Source organism: Orycteropus afer, unplaced genomic scaffold, assembly GCF_000298275.1.
Source record: "Orycteropus afer afer isolate SDZICR_OR568_19922 unplaced genomic scaffold, OryAfe1.0 scaffold00009, whole genome shotgun sequence".
Lineage (NCBI taxonomy): Eukaryota > Metazoa > Chordata > Mammalia > Tubulidentata > Orycteropodidae > Orycteropus > Orycteropus afer.
This window is the reverse complement of record NW_006921596.1, coordinates 23846972-23861676: the sequence shown is the minus strand read 5'-3', so window position 1 is coordinate 23861676 and position 14705 is coordinate 23846972. Positions and strand designations below refer to the sequence as shown.

The 14705-nt window shown below is 37.8% G+C and overlaps 1 protein-coding gene across 1 annotated transcript in view; it reads left to right on the top strand.

Moving 5' to 3' along the window:
• CDH8 (cadherin 8) overlaps nucleotides 1-14705 on the top strand; it is a 460658-nt gene that overhangs the window by 131497 nt on the left and 314456 nt on the right. The window contains exon 2 of the mRNA XM_007947691.2: nucleotides 7820-8114. Coding sequence (XP_007945882.2) covers nucleotides 7820-8114 — 295 coding nt within the window. The remainder of the gene's footprint in view (nucleotides 1-7819; nucleotides 8115-14705) is intronic.

Below are 14705 nucleotides of genomic sequence, written 5' to 3'. Positions count from 1 at the left end.
CAGCCACTCCTCGGAAGGAAGGTTGGGCAATCTACTTCCATAGTGATACTGCCTTGGAAACCCAAGGAGGGGTCGCTATGAGTCGGGTCTGACTTGACCGCACATAACAATGACAACAACAACAGTCTTATTTCTAGTTTGGTAAAAGCCATTGTAGTAGTAATTTTTAAGTTGAAACCCCACAAGAATTCTCCCCTTATATGCATTTTCATCTGAATATCTTAGTTCCTCGAATATCTTGTGCCTTTCAGAGAACTATCTAGTTTTACATTTTAATCATTATAAAACCCTGAAATGGTAGGATATGTTATTAAAAAACATTTTACAAACAAGGAATCCAAGACTTTGAGTTGTTTTTATGTGCCCTTGAGTCAGACCCGACTCACAGCGACCCCTTGGGTTTCCCAGGCAGTATCACTATGGAAGTAGATTGCCCCATCTTCCTTCTGAGGAGTGGCTGGTGGGTTTGAACAGCCAGACTTCTGGTTAGCAGTCAAGTGCCTTAGGCACTGTGCTACCAGAGCTCCCGAGGCTTTGGGAGGTTAAGTTAATCGCTAAGTGTGTTATAGTTTGTTCTAGTGTAGCTGTCTTAGCACGTTTTTGTTAGATGCCATCAAGTGAGTTCTGAGTCATAGTAACCCTGTGGACCACAGAACGAAACACTGCCTGGTGCCATCCTTATAGTCATTGCTTTGTTGGAGTCCTTTGTTGCAGGCAGTGTGTCAGTCCATCCAAGTGATGGTCCTTCTCTTTTTCTACTTTACCAAACACGATTTCTTCTCCAGGGACTCGTTATGCCTGATAACATGTTCACAGTACTTGAGGTGAAGTTTGGCCATCCTTGCTTCTAAAAAGCCTTCTGGCTGTATTTGTTTCCAAGACATATTTGTTTGTTCTTCTGACATTGGATGGTGTATTCACTAATCTTCCTTAACACCATCAATTCAAAGGCATCACTTCTGCACTCTTACTCATTGTCCAGCTTTCACATGCTTATGATGGATTGATCATAACATGGTTTTTATGTAGGTCTTTATATAAACAAAGATTTTTCTGTTACTTAATAACTGAAGTATTTTAGACTCCTGGAAGTTCTGTTTTCCATCAGTACATTGTTTCTTTTAAGAAAAATGAGACTTGTGAAATTTTGTTACTGGAGTCTGGCAAAAACAATGGATGTGCTATAAGGCTGGCACATTATGCTTCCCAACCTATAAAGCTGCGGTCCAGATGGAAAATGGTAGCAAATTTGCCAAGGTCAGGAATGTTGGCTTGGGGAGTCTCTTGGGAAGCAGCCTGCCAGTCTCTTTTTGTCAGTATTCTCTCTCTGCATTCCTATCAGCTGAGCAGACTGTCTTACTGTTTCTATCCCATTTCAAATTTTTGCAGAATAAATTGTTTCACAGACTGTGCCTGGACCATGTACCTTTATAGCCGTGGCTTCTGTAGTTACATTATTAAGTCTCTATTTCCATTAAGGGTCAAACTGGAAAGGGTTCTCTCTGTTGTCTCTTGCTTATCCAGAGGAATAGGAGGTCTCTAGACTAACTAGTTATGTTAGTCTTGATTAAAGCCCCAATAGACTTATGGTTAAATATATATGCTCTGTAATCTACTTTAAAGGAGCTCTGGTGGCATAGTGCTTAAGGTATTTGACTGCTAACCAGAGGTTGGCAGTTCAAACCTACCAGCCACTTCACAGAAGGAAGATGGGGCAATCTACTTCCATAAAGATTTACCTTCTGGAAAACCCCGTAGAGGTCACTGTGAATCAGACAATCAACTCAATGGCAGCGAGTTTCTTTTTCGTTTTGTGTTTTATAATCGAATTGACTGGGTTGTACATGGTTATGCCATTTAGTAACTGTGTGAGTTAGACAAAGTGAATGTATTTCTTGAGCTTTGGACCCTTCATCCCTGAAATAGGGATAGTTGCACAGTGACTTTATGAAGTTCCTGTGAGGACTAAATGAAAGAGTGTGTGTAGAGTGCATGTTAGTGCACTGCTGAAGCCTTGGTTGGCTCCCCGTAAATGTGAAGTATCATTATTATTGTTTCAAGATGTGAACAAGAAGCAGAGTCCAAGCAAAGAGAAGAAAGACTTTCTGGTTGATCATAGCTGAGATTTGGAAGAGACTGAAACATTATCTCCAGTATAAGATGCTATGCCCAGTACATGAGATAGTAAAAACCTCACTCGTTGGAGGATTATGTCCCAATTCATTTAGTGTTCCTACCCGTTAGAAATATCCTTGCTATCTCTCCTGAATCTTATTTAATGAAGAATACAAAAAAGATGAAGAATACAGTTTGCCTATCACTGATTCATGGTAGCTAGCTTTAAGAGAGGGAATAGAAGTGAATTTTTATTGAAATGAGCACTGCATATGTCTTAGGCCGGTAAAAGGACTCAGTCCATTATTGACTAAAGATGCCCAATGAATGTCTAAGTAAAAGAAAATACAAAATTGCTTACAAGATATAGGACATTAAGATAGGTCCTATGGAGACTAATATATATTAGACTTTAAAGGCATTTGCTGTGCTTGCTGTTGGAGATACAGTGATGAGTAATATACAGAGACCCTGCCCTTGTGTAACTTAGCCTTCAGAAGAGAAGCTCAACAGTGCAGTGCGTTCCTTTCCTGACTGCATTTTCAGGTCTCTACAGCCAAAAACAGCAGTTCACTTGGCCTTGTTTGTAAATATTGTATTTCTCTGGGCACCAGTCCCCATGGCTGGGTCAAGCTGTTCAATGCTCACACCAGCAGCTGACACAGAATGGAATGACAAAATGTCTGCACTATCAGGATGCTCCACGTTTGGTTGCTGTAAAACACTACCATGTGTTTGTGTTGTTGTTTTTTTTTTTTTTGGGGGGGGGGGTGGGCAAAGCAGAAATAATTTCCTGTGTAGGATGCTGTGTGACATTCTTTCTGATGCCAGTGAATATTGGATCAGGGATTCTTCTTTAGCCTTTCACCCCCTAGGCCAAATTTAAGAAAAATTTAATTTGTGTAATAATTACTGTGACAATTGCCATCATTTCCTTGCATAATTGTTTCCTTAGTATGTGTAATCGCAAGAGTAATTGTGTATTTCCAGTATGATCTTACTGAAAGCTTTGGATTTTTTCATGCCAATTGCATGTTGTTGTTATGTGCTGACTCATAGCGACCCCCCCCCCCCTTGGGTTTCTGAGGCGGCATCACTATGGAAGTAGATTGCCCAACCTTCCTTCCGAGGAGTGGCTGGTGGGTTTGAACCGCCAGCCTTCTGGTTAGCAGTCAAGTGCCTTAGCCACTGTGCTACCAGAGCTCCGCCAATTGCATACTTCTGCTATAATTTATTTCTGTGACATCTTAAGGATGGAGTGACCAGATGAAGTTAACTAACTGTATTGGAGTTCAGTTTAGATTTAGCTTATTAACATAACATTTTAGCATATAAAGGCATCTTAAAAGACCAGCATGATAGCCTCCTTCCTCCCATCCCATGTGTCATCACCTTTCATTGCTTGATTTAGCTCTAACGCATCAAGACCAAGTGATTTGTCTAATTGTGCTCAAATACAGTGATGGAGCTTGACTTTTTCTTCAAATGGGCCATTACATGTTTGGTTGACATCCTTTGTGAGATGTTCTGTACTGGACAAGAAGACTGGACTACAAATTAAAAATAAGCATATTTAAAGTCTTTGTGGGGAGTAGTTAAAAAATATATGAAGAATTTGTATGCCCTCCATACTTATCTTGTGGGAGAAAAAATGTGGCAGTCTGCTTACATAAAGATCTACAATCTTGGAAACCCTATAGGGCACTTCTCTTCTATCCTACAGCGTCACCGTGAGCTGAAATTGACTTGACAGCAGTGGGTTTGGTTTGGGTTTCACTTTCTAGCAACCTACTTATGAACCTGGATTAATGTGAAGTCCTGCCTTCCTGTTAGTCTCTGGACAAGTTCTCTAAAAATCTCTGCCTCTCAATCTTCTCATTGGTGAAATGGAGAAACGGTCCATTGGTTTTGTAGGAATTACGTTAGATTCATACATGTAAAGTGTTCATCAGAAAATAGGAAGCCAATACATATAATAATAACAATATGTCCCCTAATTTTTTTGTTCACTTGTATTTATCACCCACTAAACATTGGCTTCTTAAAAGGCAGAGACCATGTCTCTGGTGTTTATTACTTGATCCTCAGTTCCTAGGATAGTGCACCCAGGAGTGTATGTTGCTCTGCACATGTTTTTTAAATAAAGGGAGGAGGGTGTTTTGGACCACAGCCAGGCCAAGGAGTCTCACCACCCCAGGCCAGTTTGCATGTGGCCCTTGTGATGATTTAATTAGCACACATAACCAGCCTTTGGAGAGATGGTCCTCACACATGAAGTGATGCATAGAGTGTGAATATCTGGTGCATTTGGGAGACCTTTCGCTCCGTATTCCCACACAGAAGCCCCTGGATGGGGATAAATTGACAGCAGCAGTGTGGCTGCAACTGAATGAGCAGGTATTGGTAGACTTATTAGAAGTGAAGACTAACAGAGAAAACTACAGCTAGTGACGATGCCCTCAGAATCTCTCTAGGGTCCAGATCCGGAGTTCCGTGTTCATTTCTTACCTTTAAATTTACATCCTAGACAACCGAAAGTATTCTCTCTATAATGTCAAGTTGCATACTGACAAGCCATGTGGAAGTGTGTGTGTGGCAGGGGAGGGTACATAGTGAATGGAATGAAATTATGACGATAGAACACAATAGTCTGTGTTTCAGTATCATCATTGGCATAGAGCCGAGCGATCTGGACTTTAATGGGATTGAGGAAAATGAATCTCTTTAAAAGTGGTAAGGGCATAGTGCTTACTAAGTTGTTTTCATTTTTTCAGAATGCTGTATGTGTAAAAGGAGACAGTGGTGGTTCAGTCACAGAATTCTCACCTTCCATGCAGGTGACCTGAGTTCCACTCCTGACCTGTGTCACTCACGTACAGCTGCCATATGTCTGTCACTGGAGGCTTGTATGTGGTTCTGATGGTGAACAGGTTTTAATGGAGCTTGTAGACATACGCTCACTAGGAAAGAAGTCCTGCTGATGTGTTTCTGAAAAATCTGGCAATAAAAGCCCTATGGATCACAGCAGACCATTAATAACTGATTGTGCAGATCGTGGAGAAGTGGGTAGCATTACCTTGCATTGTGCAGTACATCTCGATGAGTCAGGGCCTCACCTGACAGCACATAACAAGGACAACTAGGTATGTAAAAGCTATCTTTGCATGGAGCCTTGGAAGCTTTTCACTGGGATTATAGTGGTTTCCAGTAGATAGGTATGGTTGAATATGATATGGAATAAAATATTTTTAGTTACTGCACCTGAACATGGCCAGTCCCTTTTTAAAAAATTTTCAAATCTGAAATCTGCAGGATAGATACTTATCCCCATATTATGGATAAAGTAATAGAGGTTCGAATAAATGTGTTAATTTCCCCAGGCCACATAGAGAGACTTGACCCTTAGCTTTGCTTTCTACTATTTCAAACACTGATGCTTTTTTCTTTCTTCAAGTATTATTTTTAAGTACAAAGGACCATCAAGATCTAAGATGATAACATAATTTACTACTCAGAAAAAGAGGAGCTATTGTAAAATTTAAGATAAATATGAAACAAAAAAGTTTTAACATAAAAATAAATTCATTTAGAGGGTCTCATTTTTTTTTTTAATTATTAGCAAAAATGTTTTGGATGTGTTACTGCTTTCTGTATCTCACCACTGCCTGATATGTGAATGGAAACCTCCAGGAATGATATATTATTCAAATTTTCTTTTTTTTAATAAAAATGCTAATAGAAATGTTATAATGCACATAAATTAAAGTGATCATAAATTAGGATTAATATCACAGTAATGAATTATAATCCCACATTCATTAAGATAAAGTAGCATTTCAATATTTGTTCTTGTTAATAAATTTAATACAATAAATGAAAGGGATACATTTTGAGATTCAATAAATATTTGATGTAATCCTCTGCTTTAACTTTTTTAAATATTCAAAAGTGAAGCAGGAGATCTAGATGCAATTTGGATTCTTTGTTGCTCTATTATGTCTCTTTTATAATCCTTTCTTTTCATTTATTGAAGCACTAACTACAATTTAAATTGGTGAAGAAAGGGAAAGAGCCTATTGTGAACAGAAAGGATCCCAAGAGAATGCAATGGCTTTTGGATTTCTAGGCGCTTCTTTCCATGAGATAGATTTTTTTTTTTTTTCTCCCAAAGGAAAAAGTATTTGAAATTTCACGGTGCAATAACTGGAACTATATTGGCATTTAAGCAACTGGGCTAAACTGGTAAAATGTACACTTCAGGGTTTTGAATCTATAAGCAATGATTTTTTTTTTTTTTTTTAAGAAAACGAGAAAGTATGCATCCTGCTTTATTGTACTATTTTAAACATACATATAAAGGGCACCATGTATCAGAACAGTCCTTTCTCTCACCTGAGAGTTAACTGTGAGGACTCTGAAGCCAGCATTTGTTTCCCAGTACCTACTGAAAAGCTTCAGGCAGAGTAGCTACTCAGTCAGTGTTGATTGCCATGACCTGAAATGCATCCAGATTCCTGTTGAAAGTTGTCACTTTTCAGGTGGGTTCCGTTTCTGGAAGATGTTCCTTCCACATCACGTTTTCTGGCCTTAGCATTCTAATCTGTAAAACTGGGAAAATTTTCCTAGACCAGAAGAATTGTTGTAAGAATCAAAGAAAACAAAATCCCTGTATAAACATGAGATTTCATGCTAGCTCGGATTTCTAGAGTTTATATGTAGAGAGAATTACAGAGTATATATGTATATATGTATATATTAATTTATATGTATGTATATATAACAGACAGACCTGAATTGAATTCTAGGTCCATCATGTTTGAGAGCTGATTCTCTGCCTTGTCCAATCTCTATTTTGTCTCGTGCCATATTTCCACATTCTAACTCTTTGAGTCTTGTAAAAATGGAGGGAATTATCATATGAGAAATGGTTCACATAATTCTCCATAGAAAATTAACATAAGTAAGTAGTAATGATAATTTTCAATACTTAGATCTGTATGTTTGGGGGGAAGGACAACCCACTACCATCGAGTTGACTCCTACTCATAGCAATACCCTTTGGGTTTCCAAGGCTGTGAATCTTTATGGAAGTTGATTGCCTCATCTTCCTCCCATGGAACAGCTGGTAGGTTTGATCCGATGACCTTCTGTTAGCAGCCAAATGTCTTACTCAGCAGATCTCCTTATCCATAAGTTGAATGGAATAACTATGTATATTTCTGTGTATGTGGGTGTGTGTATTTTTCTCCATCACTTTTTTAGCCCTCCAAAAACATGTACGTTTGTACTAAACAGGTCAGAGTATTTTGAAAGTCTTCTAAGTTACTTAGATATATTTCATTAGAACTAAAATGATATGCATACAGCTCCATGGACTCTTGATGTATTGATGTTAGTATAGTCAATGCAAAAAAAGAAATAATTTGATACTCACACGTTGTTGTCATGTGCCATTGAGTCGGCCCCAAGTCATCATGACCCCTCCTTGGGTTTCTGAGGTGGTATCATTATGGACGTAGATCGCCCAACCTTCCTTCTGAGGAGTGGCTGGTGTGTTTGAACTGCCAGCCTTGTGGTTAGCAGTCAAGTGCCTTAGGCACTACGCTACCAGAGCTCCTAAAAGGAGGTGGCTAAAAAAATAGAATAATAATTTGTAGATTATTCTAACCAATTATTGGCTAACTAATCCCACTTTTCATTTTAGCTACACACAGACCTGGATCCTGGGAGCAAAAAAATCAAGTATATCCTATCAGGCGATGGAGCTGGGACAATCTTTCAAATAAATGATGTAACAGGAGATATCCATGCTATAAAAAGACTTGACCGAGAGGAAAAGGCTGAATACACCCTAACAGCCCAGGCAGTGGACTGGGAGACAAACAAACCTCTCGAGCCTCCTTCTGAATTTATCATTAAAGTTCAAGACATCAACGACAATGCACCGGAGTTTCTTAACGGACCCTATCATGCTACTGTTCCAGAGATGTCCATTTTGGGTATGTATGTATGCGTTTTCAACAACGATTGAGTCAGTTAAAATACCCCCTAGCATGAAGCATGGAGTGTTGCTGAATGAAAGGCATTTATTAGGACCTTATCTCTAATTTGCATTTCCAAATCCCCTGTTTTGGCCTAAGTTCCACAGCTCAATAGCTTTAGTTCCCTACTAATAGGAACTGACGGAGCAGTTTTATTGAAATAGCTCTCCTCACACAACAGTACTTCAATAGGCTGAATTTGTATTCCTCCCTTAGCCGTGCAGTTCGAGTATTGTTACTGAGGCGGACTTATCAAGATTTGTTCCTACATGGCAGGCTAATCCTATTGATATTTGCTTGATGTTTAATTATTTGTTTGTGTATATTCACATGCAGATACAGCACTGAGAGGAATAGAGAAAAGTCTAGGTCTGCAGTCTTCCAGATAAACTGGAGTGAGCTTGGGGGGTCGAGTCTGGGGTGGATTGGGCAATCACAGTTACCAGAGAGACATCTGTTTGTGTCCATCTTACCTTAACTGAACTCCTTCAAGAGTACTCCTATTGCTGTTGGATCGATTACTTTTTTTTTGGTGAGCCATTGAAACATCCAATATGCTTTATTAAAAACGTGAGTTCTTTTAGATCATTGAAGCATCTCTTATGCTCTACAGAACAAGTTTATGGTCTACATTATATATATAATATACTTGTGTGTGTGTGTGTGTATATATATATATACACATATACATATATGTGTGTACATATATGTATGTGTGTATACATATATATGTGTATATATATTCTATATTATATCTTTTTAATCTTCCTGCATAACTTGACTTTGATAAAGGACCCCAGACTTTCATAATAGGAAGGATTTTAAGCTTCTCCTTGTCTGATAGATATAGGCAGCATCTCAAACTCAAAATTTTAGATCTCAAAAGTTATTTACATGTTAAAGTAATATGTGCCCTATTTTGTTTCAAAGTGCCTTTAAACTAATCTGTAGGGATGCAGGCTACATATCAAGGTCACAGAAATTAAAAGGCAATGGGTATGATGAGACAAAGACACAAACGTGAAGAGATAAAAATGGAAGACCAGATTGAGGTACATGTGGACATGCACATTAATTGTGTGAAGCCCCTCAGTGTGCGCAATAAATTAAGTGCCAGAGAAAAACCTGATCAAGGTTCCTATTTATAGATTCCATAATCCAAAATCAAACTGCTGAGAATTACAAATATTTATAGATATGAAGACCAGAAAGAATTATCCAGATGGATAAGATAGTGCCCTCCCACATATTTATTGTAGATGCAAATACAAGTGAAGTATCGATTGTGGTTTTCAAGGCTAACTTTGGGGCCCATTATCCGGTTCAGCGCACATTATCCTTACCTTCCCAATGTGGTCTCACATTTTCTTCTGTTTTAGTGCTTCGTGTAGGATGTGTGTGTGTATGTTTATGACATTACTGTTTGAAGTTAGTTTGGATATAACTTTTAAATATTTTTTTTTAATAGAATAAGTGACTTATATTGCAAGTAAATTGTTCTCACTAATTTTTCTTTTATCCCTGGGCCGCCTCCTCCAGTTGATGTGCTTCTCTGCTTGATTGACTTTCTGGTATTTCATTGCTGAGTCCTTAAGAGTTTCTTCTTCATAGTTCCCTTTTCCTTCGCCTCCTCTTCCTCCTCCTCCCTTTTCCTCCTACTGTTTCTTCTTCTCATTTTTCCCTCCCCCTCCTTTCTCTAGCCTCTTTCCCTGGTCTTCCTTGGTCAACTCATGTTTTCTGCCATTTGCTTGATTACGATGACTTTAAAATCATGTCCCCTGATTTGTCTGCCTGATTGAGATCTTAACCCACATTCCCAACTGCTTCATAAAAATTTTCACCTGGAAGTCCCAAAGACAGCTCAAACTCAAGACTAAATACTAAACTTTCTATTTTCTCTTAGGAATTTTTTTCTACTTTTTTCTTTGATTTTTAAAATAAGCCCAGTATACTCTAAAATCACCTGTTCAAAATCTAAGAGACCTGACTGAGTTATTGTTCTCCTTCAAAGCATCAGTAGCATTTTGCCCATTTAATCACTAATTCTGATCATTCCTGAGTCTGCAATGTAATATTAATATGACATCTTTTAAAATTATTAACACCCTCATAGATCTCAATTTCTCACAATGAGTTATCTCAATAATTTTCCAAATAGTATGCTTAATTCAAATCTTCTCATGTCTTAAATAATCTATGCATTTATGTCCAAAGAAATGTTTCTATATATTCTGTAGAAGTTCATTTTCCATGGGTGGTTTCCCAAGCATCATAGCCAGATGGCTTCCCATAGCCTGACCTCATTTGATCTCTTCTTTGTCACCTGCAACGTAATTTTGGTAGATACATCTACGGCAGCAGTGACTCGGAAGTCATTCCAGGTTTTCATATTTCACCCATGTATTTCCTCTGGTAGGACTCCACTTTATCTCTTGTGTAAGGAATTCAATTTTTTTTTTTTTTTTCTCCTTGAAAAATCTCATTCCTCTATGGCTGGCTAAAATGACACTTGGAAAATTTCTGTGGCATCATAGCAGAAAATTACCTCTGTAACAGCACTACCACCAGAAAAGCAAGAAAACAAAAAACACCTCCAAGTTTATACTTTTTGAGATTCTTACATATAAATAGGAAGTAAGAACCACTTTTTCTTTACTGCTGGTTTGGTCTATTTTCTCGAGGCAGGTTCTTACCTAACTCATGTTTTCATCCAGATTAGAATAAGACAGTTCTAAGGAACCAAAGACACCTACGACAGATACGGCACACTTTGTCTCAGTGACCAAGAAATGATGTACAGGGAGACTTATTTTTGGCCTATTCCTTTGTGTTCTACAAATGGCCATCGTACTGACCAAATCAATACCTAAGCTCCCATTTCTGTGCCATCTAGGGCATATGTCTGCCAAATATGTTGAGAAAATACACAAAACATTCCATTAACTTCAATGTCATTTTAAACTAAGATGAATTTTCAAGATATTATTAGATATATAATGCAGTATTTATGTGGGTCTAAATATTTGGTATGTCTATTTTTCTCTATCTAAAAGTTTTTCCTTGCTAAGGAAGTAGAGACTAAGAAAAAAAAAAAAATCCACACTCATATATAAATAGTTACTTTAAAACATTGTTTAGCCTGTGGCGTGTCTTCCAAATACCACGGACATTGTGCTAAAGTTGAAAGTGTGGATTTTGAAATAAGACAGACCGAGTTTTTAATTCTGGTTATGGCCTTTATTATCTGGGTGATTTTGAAGTTCATGGAGGTTAAATTATTTTCTATTTTCCTTACCTACACTGCAAGGATGATAATTTCCACCTTGCTTTCATTGTCTGAGAATTGCATGATAAAAACACCAGGTAAGGTTATCTTATCACATAAATAGGTCTTAAATATTTGGTTGCCACTGTGGTTTTTAAGGTTATTTTTATTAATCTATTTCCACCTTAGCTTTGGTCTTTTCCTTATGTATTGATTTTATGCATTGAGTCTGGTTTCTACTTGACTGCAGCCTCTCTGGTTAAAGGAAGCAGAAGCAACTGCACTATTTTATTGTCAAGTGTGAATTATTCCCTTCATTTCTCATGAAGGTGAATTTCAGGATGAAGGTCAGCTGCTATCTCCTTTCTCTCCCCATTACCACTATTCTCTCTCAGTCTGGCTCTTCCCTCCCCTACTTTCTTCTTCCATTTTTCTTCTTCTGCTGCTGCAGAAATGCCAGCACCTGCACCTGTACACCCTGAGGAATGCCAGCAAAGACTGGGGGATTTCATTGTGCAGAAAGTGAAAAATAAAATTCTAATTGAGAAATTTACCAATATTAAATTGAAATGAATGTGATGTTCAAGAACTGTCTGCCAGTTGACAAGCTGTCAAGACAAAATACACATATATATTTGCCCAAATGGCAGCCAAATTATTTTAGAAATATCTTATTTGCAAGTTGGAGACACAGCTCTTTTATATTCTACTGTGAATTTCAGGACTTGATGAGAATTCACTTTTACAGAAATACTGTAAAAGGACGACATTCAGGCTTGTCTGATTTTTAACTGTAGACCCCAAATTAGCATTGTTGAAGTTGAAAATTTATATATATTAAATTTCAGAAAGTTTATTCATATATATATATATGGGTTGGGAATGTTTTAACATGGACTGAGGTGCCTAAAGTACTCGACTGCTAACCAGAAGGCTGGCGGTTCAAACCCACCAGCCACTCCTCAGAAGGAAGACTGGGCAATTGATTTCTGTAGTGATACTGCCTTGGAAACCCAAGGTAGGGTCACTATGAGTTGCAATCAACTCAACAGCAGTGAGTTAGAGTTTTAAGTATATATATAAACCTGGGTTTGGGTGAAAGAATTTTTTTTTTTTTTTTACTTCAAAATAGAGTCTCAGTGTCTTTGGCTGCACATGTGGCTTCTACTTGCACATAGGACATAACCCCTCTAAGCCTCACTTTCTCCAGCTGTGTACTATACAGAATATTCCCTACCTAAAGTATGGCTTGGAAAAGTCCAATGATTATGTTTAAAGTGCTGACTATGTGGCCTAGCACAGAGTTATTGTCCAACAAATGTTAGTTCTTCCCCAACCTTTCCTTTCTAAGTTACTTCTACTGGTGTGATTCAGTAAGTTGCCAGTATGATGTGAATGGCTTGGTCAATGAAAAATTACTCGGCGAGTATTAACTGTATGCTTCATAAGTTCACATATTGGAATTAATGATTTTTATTCAAAATGACATATTAAGGTGGGGATGAAAAGGATGAGAAAGCAAAGTAGTGCTTACACTGGTATTCAGTGCTGCATTGTTGACTTCATGCTGTTATAAAACATAACACTAGAAGTTTTCTTTGAGAAACAAAGCTGCTCTAATGGAAATCAATAGGTATTGAAAAGTCACTGTATACCAGGAGCTAGTAATCCTATGCCATTGGTACTGATATCAACCACCCTACTCCTCATTATTTTTAATCAGAAAAATTGGGAAAATAATAGCTAACCCAGAGCCAGATAGATATTAAATGTAAGAGTTAGGGCTTAAGTCCAGGCATCTGGCTTTGGCTCCCAAGGGCTTACCCAATATGCTCTAATGATCTTTGATAATATCTCTAGAGAATTGTATTTAGATGAGCTCTATAATTCTGTTGCATATTTATAATAGTTATTTTTTCCAAGGTAGAAGAGCTCTTGAGGTCAGCATACTTTGCAAGTCAAATTGAGGAACTGAATGGAGAGATGGGCAAGGAGAAGGTTGGGGGAAGGATTACATTATTTTCAAGATAGGAATATTACCACTTTAAACATCTTTAAAAAGGCAAATCTCATTGCATCTCAGAGGCTTATCACTGCATAGTTTATGGAGGTCAGTTCACAGTATGACAAGTGGGTTTACTCTCCTTGAACAATAAATACAATACTAGTTGCTGTTGAGTCAGTTCTGACTGAAGGTGACCGCAGGTGTATCAGAGTAGAAGTGTGCTCCTGAGAGTCTTCAGTGGTTGACTTTCTGGAAAGAGACCGCTAGGCCCGCCTTCTGAAGAGCCTCTGGGTGCACCCAAACCTCCGACCTTCCTGTTAGTCACTGATTGCTTTAACAGTGGGCACCATCCATCAACTCTCCTTAAAAAATAAGACCTCTCAACTATGTTTAAGTCATTTCTTTCCATTATTCTTCTACCTTCTATTGACATGAATGTTACACTTTTTCTTCTGAAATATGTCTCTTTGTGGTAAACATCCTTACATCCTTTTTTTTTTCTAGGGAGGCCCATATAAAAGATACTCTAGTTTTTTTGTGGTCTTTATTTCATATTTGCAATAGTTTTAACCTTAGATAAAAGTTACAAATATAATCCAAACTTATTTTTCCTGAATTATTTAAGACTAAATTGCTGAAATGGTGCCCTTCCCCACCAGATAACTCAGTAATTCTTCTCAAATGGATCTTTTTCTGTGCCACGATAACATAGCCATCAAAAACTAGGAAATTAACATTGCTACTCCATTGTTATTGAATCTACAGACATCAATGCTCCAATTATTCTAAGAATGTGTTTTCATCATAAGGGGTATCAGCTATAGGACCACACTTGTATTAAGCATTATGCCCTTTTAGACTCCTCCTAGGAGCCCAGTTGGTACAGTGGTTAGAGAACTTGGCTACTAACCATAGATGGGCTGTTTGAACCCACCTGGCACTCCATGGGAGAAAGATGTGGCAGTTAGCTTTTGTGAAGATTTACAGCCTTGGGGAAATTCTGCTCTGTTCTGTAGAGTCACTGTGAGTCAGAATTGACCCGATGGCAGTGAGTTTAGGTTTCTTGGTCTAGAGTATGCAAAGCCACATATTAATTTAGTATGTAGCTAAATAGTAGTATTGCAAGTTATTATGATTTGAACTTACTTGGATTGGTTTGCTATGTCATTATCTAGTATATATGCTAGCCCCCAAGTAAAGAAGACTGCCAAAGGAATAATTAAGATGATTTATTTTGATATATATTTTTTATTATTAAGGAAACAATGCATCTCCCATA